This window comes from Macrobrachium nipponense, chromosome 34, assembly GCF_015104395.2.
Source record: "Macrobrachium nipponense isolate FS-2020 chromosome 34, ASM1510439v2, whole genome shotgun sequence".
In the NCBI taxonomy this organism is placed as follows: domain Eukaryota; kingdom Metazoa; phylum Arthropoda; class Malacostraca; order Decapoda; family Palaemonidae; genus Macrobrachium; species Macrobrachium nipponense.
The window spans coordinates 10,037,916-10,056,419 of NC_061095.1; the positions used below are offsets into that span (position 1 = coordinate 10,037,916).

Below are 18,504 nucleotides of genomic sequence, written 5' to 3' on the forward strand. Positions count from 1 at the left end.
ACAAGCTGAAATCACTCATTGAAACTTAATAACAAGGTAATCAATCAGTGGTAAGGGATTAAGTGACCAGTTTTCTGAGACAAAATCTGGGGACATTTTCGGTTCAGAGGCATAAAAACCTCCATAACATGACATTTTTGTACATGAACTTTCCTGTCAGACATATACTTAGCTTACGTCTCTGACGTCACGACAGAATTCAAAACTCGCGGCAAACGCGACAGGTAGGTCAGGTGATCTACCTTACCCGCCGCTGGGTGGCGGGTGTAAGAACCAAAGTACCTTTCTTGCCAGATTTTTTCTGTCGTCGGTGTCGACTACACCTGTTGTCGGTACCTCTTGACAGTTGGATTCTTTTCTCGTTTTTGCCCTGGATTGTTTCTACGGATTTGGTGAAGTACCTGATCTTTTGGCTTGGCATTTGCGATTTGTGGACCGTTATTTGACTATTCTTTGGATTTTTCTTTGGATTCATGATGTCTGATGTTGATACTAAGAAAATTGCTATGTTCAGAGTTTGTTGTATGACTGAGTGTAAGGTGAGGCTACCGAAAGCTGCGGTAGACCCTCCACCACAGTATGTTTGAAGTGTAGGGGAGGGAATGAATGCACCTTTAATAACCCTTGTACCGAATGTGAAAAGCTGAATGAGGATGAATGGAAGTCTTTGTCTTCCTACTTGAGGAAGCTTGAAAAGGATAAAGTTAGGAAAGCTTCTTCTAGGAGCAGTAGTAGATCTCGTATTAGCGAGTTGGATGTAGATAATCCCATTTTAGACGTAGCTCCTTTGTCAGTTTCAGCTCCTGCTCCCTGCATCGAAGCCGAAGATGCGCCTTCGGAAGTGGCCTCCATGAAAGCCACCATTCGCAGCATGGAGATGAAAATCAAACATTTGGAAGGTAAGAGTGATTCTAATAGTGATTTGTGCAGTGATCCCAGTGCTTCCAGGCCTAGACCTCTTCCAGACTCCCAGTCCCAGTGGAGGAGGAAAGTCGAAAGCCGCAGGAAGGTTAGGGAGCATCCCCACCGGTCAGGCGTCCCCTCGGTAGCGCCTGTTGCTCGTTCCCAGGCTACCTTGGATCGCGCCAAGAGAGAAGTCTTGCGCCAGTGCTTCTCGTCTTCGCCTTCGCCCTCTCCTAAACGAGGATGGAGCTCTTCGGAAGCCTCGCGCCCTTCAAAGAGAGCCTGGAACGCTCCCTGCGCCCTTCCCTCCAGCCCTGAAGTTTTTTCGGAAGAGCCTGAGGTGAAGCGAAAAGAAACGGAAGAGATCTCTTGAGTATCGTTCCCCGAGCAGAGATCGAGCCTCGTCACCTGTTCAAGAGTTTGTGAATTCTCCTGCAAGGGTGTTGGCTAGTCTTCAGGTGCAGATTTCGGCTCTGGCTGGCTCTCTTTGCGTGTCTTCTCGTCGTAAGAAGGACGTCTCGCTTCCTGTAAAGAAGTCCAGGCTCCCCTCTCCCGACTCTCGCTATTCGACGGAAGCGGCCCGCTCTCCTGGACGTTTGGAGTCTCGCAGGAGACTTTCTACTTCGGACAAAATCCCGGCTGCGTCCAAGCGCCAGTCGCCTGACAGGCAGGATATCTTTGTTTCTCCTTCGGACAAGGAGCAGGCGTCTCGTAGGAGAGCTTCGCCCTACAGACAGGATCGCTCCCCTTGATAGGCACCAAAAGCCTAGTAGGCGCTACTCGCCTCGTAGCCGCTCCTCGTCTCGCCTCCACTCTCCTGTTGACAAGCGCCCTAAATCGGACAGGTGCTCTTCGCTTGACAGGCGTCAAGAGCCTGTTAGGCACGTTTCTCCTGGCAGGCGCTCTTCACCTGAGTTTCACTCTCCTCGAGTCAGGCGCCGAGATCCTGGCAGACGCTTCTCCCCTAGTGGGCGCTCCCCTAGTAGGCGCTCATCGCCAGAGAGCCCCTCTCCTCGGTTCAGGCGCCAAGAGCCTGGTAGCCGCTTCTCTCATGGCAGGCGCTGTTCGCCAGGTAGCCGCTCTCCTTTGGATAGGCACCAAGAGCCTGATAGCCCGATAGAAGTTTTTCTTCAAACAGGCGCTCTGCTCCTGACAGCCGCCTTACTCCTGTTAGGCTCCAAGAATCTGGAAAACGCCCTCCTCAGGACAAGAAGGATTTTGCGAGTAGGCACGTTCTAGAAGTTTTGTCTCCAAGAGTCAAACGTCATACTTCCTCAAGAGACTTTTCTAAGGATAGTCGCGCCTCTAAGGATCATAAGGGTTCTTCAGCTGAGGAAGAACAGGATCCCTCGGAAGAAGAAGGACCCAAAGACTCCTCTGTTTCCTCGTATAAGAGGTTAACAGATTTGCTCCTTCAAGAGTTCGGAGATATCCTTTCTCCTGTGGCTCCTCCTTCTCCTCTCTCTTTATTCTCCACATCGAAGACTTCGAAGGTTTCATCTTGTGTAAGGATGAAGCCTACTATTTCCATGAAAAAGGCGCTTAGAGGTTTTGGGGAATGGCTCCTTGCTAAGGAAGAGAAAGGGAAGACTGTATTTTCTTTCCCTCCGTCTAAACTGACTGGCAGATTAGGATTCTGGTACGAATCGGGGGAACCCTTAGGCCTCGCTCTCCCTTCGTCTGCGGACTCGGACTTCTCTTCACTGGTGGATTCCGCTCGTCGATCCGCCCTCCTGTCTGCCAAGACTACGTGGGGGATGAACGAACTTGACCACCTACTGAAGGGAATGTTCCGAGTCCTGGAAGTTTTTAACTTCCTTGATTGGTCTTTAGGAGTTCTGGCTAAGAAGACCCAGACCCCAGATTCCCTGTCTCCTGAAGATCTTAACTGCGTCCTCACTTGCATGGACAAAGCAGTGAGAGACGGCTCGAGTGAAGTCTCTTCACTTTTTGGAGCTGGAGTGATAAAGAAGCGGTTAGTCTACTGTTTGTTTCTCACTAAGGCAGTTTCGCATGTGCAAAGGGCCTCACTTCTTTATGCTCAACTCTCTCTTCTTTTTCCCAAGAAGATATTCAGGATGTCTCGAGTGCCCTATCAGCCAAGGCTACTCAGGACATGTTAGCCCAGTCGGCCAGGAAACCTCGTTCTGTTTTCCAACCCAAGACCAAGAAAGAGACTCCTCTGAGGCAGGAGCCCTTTCGAGGAGGACCCTCTGCCAGAGTTTCTTCAACTAGAGGAACTAGACCTTTTAAGAGAGGTAAAACCTTCTCTAGGTCAGTCAGAGGGAAGAAATAGCGCTCAAGGGCTCCAGACATCAGTGGATGCCAGACTACTGAAGTTTGCCGACGTCTGGGCCCACAAAGGGGCAGACAATTAGTCCCTATCGATTGTCAGCAAAGGATACCTCATTCCCTTCTCTTCAAGGCCACCATTGACGACGACTCCGAGGGAGTTGGTGGCCAGGTACAAGGACCCCATCATGAATCAAGCCCTTTCTCTAGCAGTAGATCTGATGCTAGAGAAGGAGGCTATAGAACTAGTGAAAGATCCCCGCTCTGCGGGTTTTTACAACAGACTATTCCTAGTTCTGAAGAACTCAGGAGGATGGAGACCGGTTTTGGATGTAAGCGCCCTGAACGTCTTTTGTGGAAAAGAGGAAGTTCGCATGGAGACGACTTCCTCTGTGTTAGCGGCATCTTCGTCCAGGGGGACTGGATGGGTGTCACTAGATCTTCAGGACGCTTACTTTCATGTGCCGATCCATCCTTCTTCACGGAAGTATCTGAGATTCATGATGGGAGGAAAGATCTTCCAATTCAAGGCCTTGTGCTTCGGCCTGTCGACTGCACCCCAAGTGTTCACGGGGTTAATGAAAAACGTGGTGCAGTGGTTACATTTGGAGGGAGTGAGGGTGTCGCTCTACCTCGACGACTGGCTAATCAGAGCAGAGTCAACAAGAAAGATGTCTGGAGGACCTTCAAAAGACCCTTACATTGGCAAGTTCTCTGGGGCTTCTGGTGAACTTCCAGAAGTCTCAATTATCCCCAGTCAAGAGCGGATCTATCTGGGGATTCGGATAGTTTCTCTGGCTTTTCAGGCTTTTCCGTCGCCAGAGAGGATAGCTCGTTGCTACGAGAAACTAACGACCTTCCTAGAGAAAGATGCATGCACAGCGAGGGAGTGGATGAGTCTGCTGGGACACTCTCCTCGTTGGAGCAATTCGTTTCTCTAGGAAGGTTGCATCTCAGGCCTCTACAGTTCTTCCTTTACCAGAACTGGAGGTAGTCTCTCCCTAGATCTGGAGTTCTCCTTCAAGATATCAAGGGGAATCAAGAGGGACCTTCGGTGGTGGGCCAACCCACTCCGATTTGTGGAAGGAATGTCTCTGTACATGCCGAACCCCAACCATGTGTTGTTTTCCGACGCGTCGGAAGCAGGTTGGGAAGCGACGCCCGGGACAAGAGAAGTGTCGGGCACCTGGAAGGGGGAACAGGTGTCCTGGCACATCAACAAGAAAGAGTTGATGGCAGTTTGGATGGCATTAAAAGCCTTCGAGCCCCACGTCCGAAATGCTATAGTTCAGGTCAATTCGGACAACACCACAGCCTTGGCGTACATAAAAAAACAGGGGGGGACGCACTCCTTCTCCCTGTACGAAACAGCAAGGGATCTTCTGCTGTGGTCTCAAGCAAGGAAGATCAGTCTCCTCACCAGATTCGTACAGGGAGAAAGGAACGTCAGGGCCGATCTCCTGAGCAGGAAGAATCAACTCCTGCCTTCCGAGTGGACCCTCCACTCAGAAGTATGCCAAGACCTGTGGAGAAGATGGGGCAGGCCTCACATCGACCTCTTTGCAACAGCAAGGAACGCAAGGATAGAACTTTACTGCTCCCCGATCTCAGACCCAGGGGCAGTATCAGTGGATGCGTTTCTCCTAGACTGGACAGGACTAGATGTCTATGCCTTTCCCCCTTCAAGTACGGGACCCCAACCCTCAAGAAATTTTGCTATCTCGGAGATGACAAGAATGACGCTAAGTAGCTCCATTCTGGCCTGCCCAAGATTGGTTCACAGAAAGGTACTGGAATGGTTGGTGGAGACTTTCCAAGAGGCACTTCCACAAAGAGTAGATTTGCTCAGACAACCCCAATTCGACAGGTATCACTAAAACCTCCCCGCTCTCAATCTGACTGGCTTTCGACTGTCAAAAGTCTTGTCAGAGCGAAGGGGTTTTCGACAAAAGCTGCTAAGGCTATCGCCTCAGCTAGAAGGCCTTCGACCCTTAAAGTCTACCAGTCGAAGTGGGACGTCTTTCGCCGGTGGTGCAGGAACCAGAAGTTTTCCTCTTCCAGTACCTCTGTGACTCAGATCGCAGACTTCCTAGTTTTCCTCAGAGAAAAATGCGGTTTGGCAGTCTCTACCATCAAGGCTACCGAGCATGTGGCTGCAGTGTTCAGACATAGGAACTTAGATCTTTCGAATAACAAAGATCTGCATGATCTATTAAGATCTTTTGAAACTTCCAAGAAAACTTCAACTGAAGTTCCAAGTTGGAATCTGGACGTGGTTCTTCGTTTCCTGAGGTCCTCGAGGTTTGAGCCACCCCAGTTAGCCTCCTTCAAAGATCTTACGAGGAAGGCTCTGTTTCTCATGGCTCTGGCATCTGCTAAAAGGGTTAGTGAGATTCATGCCCTAGAAGGAAGGGTAGGTTTCAAAGGAGATTCCGTGATTTGTTCCTTCCTTCCTTCGTTTTTAGCAAAGAATGAGAACCCCTCAAATCCTTGGCCAAGGAGCTTTGAGGTTTGTGGATTATCTGCCCTAGTAGGGGAAAGAACCTGAAAGAACTCTTTGCCCTGTTAGAGTTAAAATACTACCTTCAGAAGAAGAAAACCCTTAAGGGCATTGAGGACAGACTATGGTGCTCTGTAAAGGACCCCAGCAGACCATTGTCTAAAAATGCGCTGTCTTTCTTCATTAGAAGTCTAGTGAAAGAAGCACATAGATCTTGTAATGAAGAACATTTCAAGCTCCTAAAAGTCAAGGCTCACGAAGAGAGAGCCATTGCCACTTCCTTGGCCTTTAATAAGAATATGTCTCTTCAGAATTTGATGAAAACTACATTCTGGAGATGTAATTCAGTATTCGCCAACCACTACCTTAAAGTACGTCAGGATTACGTATGACGAGTGACTTCGCATTAGGCCCAGTACGTATCGGCGGAGTCGGTGCTGGGGCAGGGAGCTGGAAACATATCCTTTGTAGTTTTTGTTTTTTCCCTTGTTTTTGGTATTGAGTTCATATGGATGTATGAAAAAAGATGCAGGTAGGCATCTTCTTCTTTTTGTAGTACGCACTAATAACTTTAGTTTGGTTAGGTGATCGGATTTGGTTTTGAAGCTCCCTGCGTTGGTAGTGGACAGGTTCTGTCATAGAAGAGGCGAAACCCCCATTGACATGATCCGACTTGGATTCTACTAAGTAAGGCGGATATCAAGTCCCGTTAGTCAGACCCAAAGAGTCTTTTCGCTGTAGGTCACGCCCTCGCTGTAGCTCTTATGGCTATGCAGACTAATAGACAGTACCTATGAAGTCTTCAGCCTAAACGGTAAGAACCAAGGGTTATTTTTATCCTACAACAGGTGTTGTTTTACCTTTTCTTTTTGTTATTTTCTGTCTCTTATCCCCCAACCAAGGGTGTCAATCAGCTAAGTATATGTCTGACAGGAAAGTTCATGTACAAAAATGATAGTTATTTTACAATAAATGTTTTGTACATACTTACCTGGCAGACATATACGATTGATGGCCCGCCCAGCCTCCCCTCAGGAGACGGGTGTAAGAGAAAAAATCTGGCAAGAAAGGTGACTTTGGTTCTTACACCCGCCACCCAGCGGGCGGGTAAGGTAGACACCTGACCTACCTGTCGCGTTTGCCGCGAGGTTTTTGAATTCTGTCGTGACGTCAGAGACGTAAGCTAAGTATATGTCTGCCAGGTAAGTATGTACAAAACTTTATTGTAAGATAACAATGTATCATGTTTTTGTCATTGAAAAACTAAAATGGGGACACTGCCCTTATCATTTATAAAGCAGCATTCAAAAGTTTCTCACCTTATTTTTCCTAGATTGCAAAGGAATTGAATTAAAATTCAATTGATTAACAATTTGTGCTAATCTGAACGGGTCTACACGGCTGCTGTCACTAAGTGGTATCTCAATATTTACACTTATTTGCGTTTTTTTTCAGGGCCCTACAAACCTTCTTGTATTTCTTATATTGATTCTAAATCAAGGTAGGCTATAATTTAATGACTACTTACCAATGATTGAAAAGTAATATACTTACCAATGATTGAAAAGTAATAAAATTATCTATGGGCAAAACACTGCTGGATGGCAGAGAGTGGTACTGGCTGGTTGCTGGCGGAAAAGCAAGAGAGGGGTCCGGGAAGTGTATGAAGATGCTGACAATGGTTTGGCAGGAAATTTGGTTTTGTGTTCTCGGAAGGTAATCTCACAAATTATGCCGTGCAAAGCTGTTTATCATTTACTTAGTTATATACACTATAGACTGTACCGTGCGAGTAGTACAGAGTGCAACTACTATGTATAGTTTGGTTTAAAAATTTTTGTTTATGTATTCCAATTTTGGATCTTTTAGTCACAGTGAAAACCCTCACCTTCCATCACCAAGCACTTCTTTTTCAGCTGTAATTTAATGAAGATGTATTGCTCTTTTTGGTGGAAACATTCCCACCTCCCCAATGACACTGCCAAGCCCCTTTGATTCCTTCCTTCCTGGCCTTCTTGTATCTCTCCACTTCTGCATGAACTTCTCTCTCTGTCGGTTCAGGAAGAGTACACGTACGAAAGTAAGTGGCCCCCTTACACTCTCTTCCAATAAATTTTCAGATGCCTGTGCAGGGCTTGTCCTTAGTGAGACCCTTACCCACATGTGTCTAATCACCACCTATTCTTTTACTTTGAGGTCATCTCATTTGATATTGAATAACCATTTTGGAAGGTGTTTCCCTTGCACAGTATCCCAGGGAGCCCGTTATTTTCAGCCTGCCTTGACTATTACTTAGTTCCAGCTAATTCAAGAGTCACCTGCTGCTGCTGCTCTCACCAAGGAACTAGGTTGAGCTTCCTGAAGTGATCGACTTATATGTGGGATATCATCCCTTGGTGGCATTGACTGTGGCATTACTTTCTCTGACAGCATTGACCCTTGCCTTGAACAGTTCCCCAGCTGTGGAAAAGAGTAAGGCATGAGCTAGTAGCAAAGCAAAGAAGTGCCGGACTTTCCTCCCTCTTTCTCTTCGTCTTCCTAAAATACTTTACTACATATCCAGGAAAAACAAAGTACAAGTGCTATCTTTCCTTAAACCAGGAAAGATAGTGTATTGATGAACAGCTACTCACCCATTCTTTTAACCTTTTGCTTTTGTAAAATTGTGGATAAAATGTTAAATAGTGACCCACATATTTCACAATGTCTGAAGAAAAAGACATTGTCAAGATGGCACACTTATAATTTCTCAAGAACAGGTATAACTGGAGCTCCAAGGCTAGATGCTGAGCATTATACACTTGGATGCTGTCCAACAGAATGTTTGGATGAGTTTTTGTTTGAAAGACTATCCTGGAAAGTTCCTAAGCGACAACCACTTGGACTTTGAAGGATGGTAACCGTATGGATTAAAACAAACTCATTATAGGAAGGAGCAGGAAGAGATTAATCCAAGGTAAGAATAGGGTATTCAAGGTAAGATAGGGTATTTAGAGAAAGAGCAAACATTATAAGAGAAGTTTCTGCAACTGGATAACAGTGATGAAGTGGTGAAGTCAGCATTAGCTAACCAATGAGACTAAAGAAGGCTAGATGGTTCTGCTGGTTTAGAATGTATTCATGTCTGCTTGTTGCAAAGGATTGGAAATCACTCAACAATGACTTCTGGTATCCTGAAACTTTGTTAACCCAAACTCTAGATGAGGTAGTTTGATAGCGAACTCCAGTCAGCGAAAGAAAATGTAATTTTTGAGTATACCTTCAGTTCCAGCAATTAAGGAAGAAGGTGGGTGCCATTGTAAGTCACCTGAAATCAACTGCCTCTACGATTCTCTCTACTGAATAAGACAAGTGCAGTCAGAGGCAGTACTCACCTGCAGTGGCTCGCTTACAAGGTAAGGTATGATAAGCATGATTTCTATGCTACTACACATTGTCTTTTTGACAATTCCTTATATTATCAAGAGACAATATCTCTACATCCCTCCACCTTTCAATATGGAATCAGATATAATGGCTCGGTAAGACACTGAAATAGCAGTTACAGTGGTACCTCGAGATACAAAATTAATCCGTTCCGAGGCGGCTTTCGTATCATGAGCTTTTTGTATCTTGAACCGCATTTTACGTGTAAAATGGCTAATCCGTTCCAAGCCCTACAAAAACACCCCAGTAAATTTTATAATAAAGCTAAATTGAACCAATAAACAATGAAATGCTACAACGAATTTGGACCATTTAATACCACTAAACTTCAATACGTACTAGTACTAATATTGGTAGGTACCTGGTAAATAAAGGGTGTATTAGTGTACATGGTATACAAGAATACTGTATGTACATACGTATGTATGTAGTAAAATGTGGAACCTTACCTTTCGAGTGAGGTTATCTCTGAAAGTGGCGACAGAGGAGGACAAACGGCAGAAAACTTCTTATAGTACGTACACTTAACTTTACGAAACATTAAAAAATGTCAGTAAACATAAACTAAACTTTACGAAATACATTAACAAAACTGTAACATGTAACTTTATAAAAAATTAAAATTAATGTTTTTTTTTTTTTTTTTTTTTTTTATCTAAATTCATTGTCTTCACCACTTTCAACTTGTTTTTTAGTAGTATCAATTGGATCTTCCTTTTTGCTTACTCCTGCTAGTACTAAAGGCCTCTTTAAAAAATAACTATCCAAGGAAGATTGCTTCTGCCTGCTTTTCAAAATGCTCCTGAAACTACTCAGGCAAACGTCATCGAACTGCACAAGCATACAACCTGTGTAAGCCTTTTTCAGGGTGTCTCTTTTACAAATGATTGCACCTTATGAAAAGCAGCTAGAGCATCCTTAATTTCTGCCGTTGTCATAGGGTCGTCCTCCTCCTCCTCGCCACTGCTAGAGAACTCTTCTTAAACGACGTTATGTTGCATGGCCTCCAACTCCTTCGGGTCATCCGTCGTAAGCTCCTCTTGGTGTCCTCGAGAAGGTCATTGATGTCATCCTCGTCGACAACCAACCCCATGGACTTGCCGAGTGCAACGATCTCGTCAAGATCTGGTTGCAAAACAGTTTCAGGATCGTCAACTGTTCCTGAATCTGCAGCACCAGCTTCGCCCACGTCAAATCCCTCGAAGTCTCGGCATCAGGCCAGAGTTTCCTCCATGAAGAATTCAAGGTTCGCCTCGAAACCTCCTGCCAAGCTTGATCGATGAGTCGGATGTATATGACGATGTCGAAATGCTCCTTCCAAAATTCACGTAAGGTGAGGTTTGTGGTATCGGTGATGTCGAAACATCTCTTGAAAAGATGTTTCGTATACAGCTTCTTGAAGTTCGATATCACTTGCTGGTCCATGGGCTGGAGGAGAGGGGTGGTGTTAGGCGGAAGATAAAGAACCTTGATAAATGAATACTCCACTAAGATATCTTCCTCGAGGCCAGGAGGGTGAGCAGGGGCATTGTCCAACAACAGCAGACATTTCAGAGGGATGCGCTTCTCTTCCAAGAATTTCTTCACTGTCGGGCCGAACCACAGATTTACCCACTCCGTGAACAAAAGTCTCGTTACCCAGGCTTTTGCATTAGCCCTCCACATCACCGGAAGCTTCTCCTTTAGCACTTTGTGGGCTTTGAAGGCTCGAGGAGTCTCCGAATGATAGACAAGTAGGGGCTTCACCTTGCAATCCCCACTGGCGTTCGAAAAAAGTGCGAGCGTAAGCCTGTCTTTCATAGGCTTATGCCCGGGTAGCTTCTTCTCTTCCTCCGTGATGTACGTCCGACGAGGCATTTTTTTTCCAAAAAAAAGCAAGCCAGTCTCATCACAGTTGAACACTTCTGAGAACTGTAGCCTTCCTTGATTGTCATCTCGTCGAACATCTTAATAAAGGCTTCGGCCGCTTTCGTGTCCGAGCTGGCCGCCTCCCCATGCCGCACCACCAAATGGATCCCAGTCCGTTTACGGAATTTTTCGAACCACCCATGAGAAGCTTTGAACTCTGGGGTTGGCGTTGATGTCCCTTCTCCTCCGTCGTCTTTGGCTTGGGAAATCAAATCGCCGAAAATAGCGCTGGCCTTGTGGGAGATTGCCGTCTCCGTTATCGTATCGCCACCGATTTCTTTGTCTTTTAATCCAGACAAGAAGCAGCGTTCCATCTCATCGTGCACATGGCTCTCTTGCTAGACAAAATAGTCATGCCCTTGGAAGGTGTAGCTGCTTTGATGGCATCCTTCTGCTTAAGGATGGTGCCTATTGTCGACTGATTTCGACCGTATTCCTTGGCGATCACACTCAATCGCATACCAGCTTCATACTTTTTTATTATCTCTATTTTTGTCTCCAAAGAAAGCATCCTCTTCTTTCCTACTTCAACTTTCTTGGGACCCATGACTGTATATACTGTACGTAGTTGAGTTACGTGTATGTATACGTACACGTATGAAGTAAAGTTCTCACACAACACGATAAAGTAGTACTACAACAAAATCACTAATGAATTTACGTTAATAAACTAAATCGTATAGAACGAACGAATTCCGCGTGCTTACGATACCGATGATGCTGCAAAGTGGCCAAAAAAGCATGCTGCTACGTATGATGCATGATGGGATCATGGGAGAGATGCTGACCAATAGGAGAGCAGGATCTTATGGCGGTGACTAGCATCAGGAACCAATGGGAGAGTGGGAGGATGGTGGCGAGTCTACTAAGTTGGCGGCGCGCGAGTTTTAAAATTGTTATCGGTGGTCCGGGCGAATCTCGGGACTTTACAGCAACAACCTTTCGTATCTTGAACAATTTTCGTATGCAGAGCAAAAAAAATCTTCATTTTTGCTTTCGTATCTCGAGTTTTTTGTAAGTTGAGCCTTTCGTATGTCGAGGTACCACTGTATATAATTAGAGCCCTCCCTCTTCCCCAGAGGTGAGAATCGAATTGGGAGGTGCAATATTGTCATACCTGAGGACTGGATGTGGTTGGATACCTGTCACCTACACTAGCAATGGCAGTGCTACCACAAAGTTTGAATTTTGGTCTGCCGCAGTAGGGAACCTACAACTATATAACTGCCTTGGCAAGTATAAAATAAAACTTGCTTTTTATTACAAGATACATACTATTCATCTTAAGACAGCTGTTCTGGTGATTGGGAGTTGCTTGCAAAGAGAGAACAGAGTCAACTGAAATTGCAGGTACATTATAACCCCATTGTTCATACGCAAACAAACCTTCGGTATTCATTTTTTTAATCATTTCTGATTTCTAGGTAGCAAGAGTTGGCAATTGACAGTATGTTTCAGTGAAGTATCTTTACACTTACTTCCCTCTTGCACCTGGAGAGGTCCAGGTGCCTTACCTTAGGATGTTTGTGTGTGTGCACCTAGGAAAGAGTACACACTTGATCAAGATTCAGCCTTTTTGGCCATTTTAATGTGGTAATATGAGACCTACTCCAACTTCAGGGAAGTAGGACTTGCCAGTTTCAGGTTATTAAGCTCTGATTATTTAGCTTGTTCATGATCTCTTCTGTTTCAGACTTACTAGCCTCTGAGTTGGGAACTGGATATAATAACTGCTGCATCTGGTGAACCCATTCTTCTGTTTTGTCAATGTTATTTCACATTATGCCCATTGCTTCGGAGGTTACAGCTGTGACTCCCAGCCCTTAAGAGCATTGAGTTCTTTGTTAACCTCAAGAACATTTTGTTCCAGTCAGTTTTTCAGAGGTGTTTTCAACAGCTCAAGCTTCCATCCAATTTCAAATCAGGGTATGGTAGGAATGATGAGTTTGTACAACAGATAAATGTAATTTTTAAAAACGAAATGAATTTCATGTGTACAGCCCATTATAAATATGTACAATGTAACACCTCAGAGTCCCATTCACTTTTTGCACCCTTAATGAGACTACAAAAATTAGGTTTTACCTTCATGGAAGCCAAAAGATGATGATCTACTTGCTATTCAGGAACTGAATGTTCAGGACTCACAAAGACTCATGAATAAAGCATTCTTATAAGTGATAAGTTTATTGATAGTAAATTAAACTTTGATGTTGATGACCATAAACATGACACCAATCACAGTAGATGGCCCACTTACCTTGGTAAATGCTGACGAAGACCTCCTAAGGTAGCCTGACATCTGACCTAATGCCCTGCGAGAAAAGCCTCTTGCTTGTAGGAGATACTTGACAGTCTTCAGCCATGAAGCGATAGGGACCCTGCTGACTGGTGGAACCTCTCCACCTGAGGCTGGCAAAGAAGGTTGTGCTAAGGGTTGTGTCTTTCAGAACTGCTGACAGAAGAGACAAGGTATGGGAACCATTCCACCCGGGGCCACAGAGGTGCCACCAAGGTCATCCTGAGATTTCTGGAACTCATTACTCTGTTTAGGACATGACAAATCAAGCAGAATGGAGAGAAGGCATACATCTCGAGATTGTCCCAATGTTGCTGTAGAACGTCCTCCGCCAATGCAAAAGGATCCTAGACCACCAAGAAGTAGACCGCCAGCTTCCTGTTGAAGCAGGTGGCAAAGAGGTCTAACATGGGTCTTCCCCCACAGGTGAAATGGCCTGTCCGCTGTCCTGATGCAGATACCACTCCGTACTCAGAACTTTATTCTAACGACTTAGTTTGTCAGCCACTACATTCCTCCTGCTCAGAATTTATCTGACCATAAGTTCCATCCACCGAGTCGTCGGTCGCCCACTATTGCATCTCGACTGTTAATGAGTGGAGCTGGTGAGTCACCACCTCAACTATGTATTGGATGCCATATGGCACAGATTCTTTGGATTTACAATCTTTAACTGTATTGTTTTTAAGTGGGTTGCAGCCGGCGCCAGAAGATTTATTGTTAAAACGTCAGGTTGGTTAGCTATGAAAAATACAAATACTGAATTGAAAATTTATCATTTTGACTGCTAGGGACTTTATCTAGATTATTTCATTCACCTGTTTACAGAATGAATTTTGGTTTATTAAATTTTAAATGTTGCCTACAATAATGAATAGTTATGTATCCAGTGGAAGATCATTAATAAAGGTTATATTTGAAAAAATAAGTTTTATGTTTCTTCCATTTTGAATGGTTTTTAGTGTTATGTAGAGAGCTGAATTTTATATCCATTTTCAGGATACAACCAAAAGGGAGACAAGAAAATACTGGACATTACAACAGGAGAACATCTGGTTATTATACTCATGAGACAGCTGTTGTTTTCAATTGTGAGCTTTGACATGTAACATGCTGAATTTAGTCCATTTGAGCTTCATCTTTCCTGGTTAGAAGTTCAGTTTTATATCAAGTAAGAAAAGAGCTATTTAAATCATTTTTTCATGAAAGTTGTAGTTTGTGATTTTAAGATAACGTATAAAGTAACTTCCATTTAATTAAAAATCTGTTACAGTACTATAGAATGACGTTCTATAAATTCTTTTAAACTGCATGTTTACATTTACAAAATAGATCTTAGATAAGTAGATGCAACATAAATTAATGGATAGGAAAATGTCTAACACAAAAGTATTTTAAGTAAATATTTCTTGTCCTTTGTGGTAGTAATTGAAGAGGAAGTACGTAGTGTAATAAAACTTTCTTGCCTTGAATTTTAATACTATTGGTAAAATGAAGTTTGTTCTACTGGAACAAATTTATTGATTTGTGTAATGTTAGAGATTTTTCAGGATATGCTTTAAGATGAATTTCTGTACTTTGTGAATTATACTCAGGTAATCTGAGCTCTGATAACTTTACAGAACTTTAAACAGAAAAATACTGTGAAAATGAATTCAGATGTAAACAGAGATGGAATAGACCCTTTATCATACACTATCAAACAAGAGGCCAAAGATGTGGATGATGTTCATATGTCAGAGTTTGTTGACTGTAGTAAATTTTGTATTGCAACAATCGACATAAAAAAGGAACCAACATCAGTTGACATAAAAAAGGAACCAGGAACTTTTGATTCTAGTGATAATGAAATGGAAAGTATGTATATTGGGGCACAGATTGATAATTCAGGTTATTGTAATGATAAAAGTGGAGAGGAAGGAATTGGTTCACCAATGGCTGGTGAAGGTGAAACAGCTCTTAGATGTGATATTTGTGCAAACACATTTCCAAATGAAGATACCCTCATAATGCACTTGAAAATTCACATAGGGGAGAAGCCTTATACCTGCCAAGAATGTGGTAAGGGATTTATTTTGAATGATACTCTTCAGATGCATTTGCGAATCCATACTGGAGATAGATTGTATACGTGCAAAGAATGTGGTGAGAGATTTAATTCAAATGAGACCCTGGAAAATCACATGAGAATTCACACTGGTGAGAGAGCATTTTTATGTCAGGAATGTGGGAAGACTTTTAATTCAAATGTGACGCTCAAGAATCACCTGAAAATTCATGCAGGCCATAGACCATACACGTGCCACCAGTGTGATAAGTCGTTTCAGCGAGAAGAACATTTGAAGGACCACATGAGAATTCATACTGGTGAGAGACCATTTGTTTGCAATGAATGTGGGAAGACTTTTAGCCAGAATGGGAATCTCAAGAATCACATGAAAATTCACACTGGAGAGAGACCATTTCCATGCAAGGAGTGTGGCAAATCGTTTTTCAGGGGAGCACATCTCAATGAGCATATGAGAACTCACACAGGTGAGAAATTATATGAATGCACAGAGTGTGGAAGGGCTTTTAGTGATAGGGGTAAACTCACAGTTCACATGAGAATTCACACTGGAGAAAGACCATTTGAATGCAGCCATTGTAGAAAAACCTTCAATCAAAGTGGCACTCTCAAGAATCACTTGAAAATTCATTTAGGAGAAAAACCATATGAATGTATTGAATGTGGAAAGTCATTTAGTGAAAGTGGAAGTCTTAAAAATCACATGAGAATTCATACGGGCGAGAGACCTTTTAATTGCAATGATTGTGGAAAAACATTTAGTGAAAGGTCAACTCTCAAGAAACACATAAGAATACACACTGGAGAAAAACCTTTCACATGTTCTGAATGTGGAAGGACTTTTAGTCAGAGTGGAAATCTCAAAAATCACATGAAAGTTCACACAGGAGAAAAGCCATTTTCATGTGATGAATGTGGAAAGACATGTAGTGAAAGAGGCGCTCTTAAGAAGCATATGAAAGTTCACAAACTTCCTATGTAGAGAGAGTTTTTGATTTGATGATTATGGAGGGAATTTACTTATAAGAGGAAGTCAGAGGGAAATAATAAGTCTGGTGGAGGATAGTCACTGATGGATGTGTAAAGCTGCCTAAATTTATACATAGTACATGGGTGTAATGGTTGTCCAGGAATATTCTGGCAGTGATTATTTCAGTGAATGAAACTGCTCCAACCACTGACCTCTGTATAGTTATCAGGACAGTTATTTGATAAATAGTCTCCTTTTAAATGTCAATTGTCTTTATATAATAATTTGTATGTTACATATTCATACATATTACAAAATATAAGCATTATTTAAGCATTATGTATTTTTTGTTAAGTAAAAGTGTTAGGAACCATGTGAGAATTATGGATGGAGCCCTGCAGTTCTCAGGTAAGAATGAATTGGATTATCATATATCTTAATCAGTTAGGATTAGAACCCTTTTTATTATGTGGGGATCTAAAATTCCTGCTTCTGATGTTTAAAAAAGAAGTTATTACCACATGTTTTTCATAGTTTATAAATTAGAGTACAGTGGCACGATATCTCTTGTTAAATTCTATAAACATGGTATTCCTCAAGAATGATCATATGATCATAGTATATAGTTATGTAGCATTCTATAAATGAAAAATTGTTTTTAAGGACGAGTCCAGCAACCTTCTTTATACTAATATCTTAGCCTTTCAGATATGCTAGAAACAACCTTGGGAGAACTCTCATTGTATTATTGTGTTGTTGCTCTCTAATGTTAATGGAATTCAGCCAGTGATTTTCAGTTAGGTGACAGTCACATTCTTTATTCGACCACTATGGATCCAGGAGGGAAGAGGTAGTTTTGTTTTTTTAAGTAGATGCCAGAAAACAATATTCAGATATGACAGAACTTCAAAGATATGCATTCATATAGGGACTTTTTATTTTTATAGATCTGCATCTTTTCTAGATTTAGTAGTAGGCTAGCTTATGATATGATGTTAAGACTTGATACTGTTTTACTTTATCTCCCACAGAGTTAGCAATGATGAGTAAAATTGATGTAGAAAGTATTAACGTCGAATTTTCATCAGCATTTAGTTTTAAACATTTGCAATTAGGGGAGAAGGTTAAAGAGTTTGAATCTATATTTAGGAACTGATATCCAATACGGGGTCTCCTGAGTTAGAATTCCATGAAAAATTATAAAAAAAGGCAAATTCAGTAGTGGACAGGTAGAATAAAATTTGGAAATCAAAATAGACCAGAAGAATTCAAAGACACCCCACCTACTCGTATGATAAATGTCAAATAGGTAGCTAGAGATGTCGTACAGGAAGGATGTGGCTGAATTTCACAGAGGCTTTTTTACATCTCATGGTATAATAGGTGATGATGGCAAGTTATTTTGTTGCCTAAGTAACAAATTGGTTTCCCTGGCCCACGTAAAAAAAAATCTAATCCTTACGGTCAGCCCTAGGAGAGCTGTTAATCAGCTCAGTGGTCTGGTTAAGCCAAGATATACTCAACTTCTCCAAATAAATAAATAAATACCTTTGAGTTCCTGAACAAGCACAAAAACAAAGAGGTAAATTCATGAAATCAGTCCAATTTTATAGCATGCGGTAATAACAGCATTTTTTTGTCATTGACCGTTCTAGAAGCAAACACTTACTGTATTGTAGGAGAACTTGAAAAAGGAATGACTACCATATTACTCCAGAGAGTAATATGCTAGCAGTATGATGGGAACAGATTCAGAGGTTACTAAATAAAGCTCTGTCTTTCCTTAACTAATTTATTACCTTAATATTACAGTGGTCTGAGACCTTCAAACAGAACTTACCTAACTTACCCTAACCTTATCACTACAGTTCATCAAAACTTATCCTGTATTCAATCTTTATACTACAAAAAAACACATAAAAAAAATCACCAACTGCAAATACTTTCAACTAAACAATGTACTACCTATATACAAAAATGATGAAACACATTTCTACAACAATTTGTCCTTTTGCATAAAGACACTCTTCTTTTCACTACTTTTAACAAAAATACATTGGGTGCAAAACCTCAAAAAAACTCAACAATTCATGTAAACAATGCAAAATTATATTTACATATATGCAATAGCTTCACAA

General features: G+C 42.3%; 1 protein-coding gene and 1 long non-coding RNA gene across 2 annotated transcripts in view; one reads left to right on the plus strand and one right to left on the minus strand.

The window, feature by feature from the left end:
- The window catches only part of LOC135207884 (gastrula zinc finger protein XlCGF57.1-like), a 20,232-nt gene extending 2,845 nt beyond the window's left edge, over positions 1 to 17,387 (plus strand). Inside the window, exon 3 of the mRNA XM_064239783.1 lies at positions 14,328 to 17,387. Coding sequence (XP_064095853.1) covers positions 14,978 to 16,378 — 1,401 coding nt within the window. The 5' untranslated portion in view covers positions 14,328 to 14,977 and the 3' untranslated portion in view covers positions 16,379 to 17,387. The remainder of the gene's footprint in view (positions 1 to 14,327) is intronic.
- Positions 1 to 18,504, minus strand: part of LOC135207887 (uncharacterized) — a 62,657-nt gene that overhangs the window by 29,662 nt on the left and 14,491 nt on the right. The gene's annotated exons all lie outside the window — the stretch shown is intronic.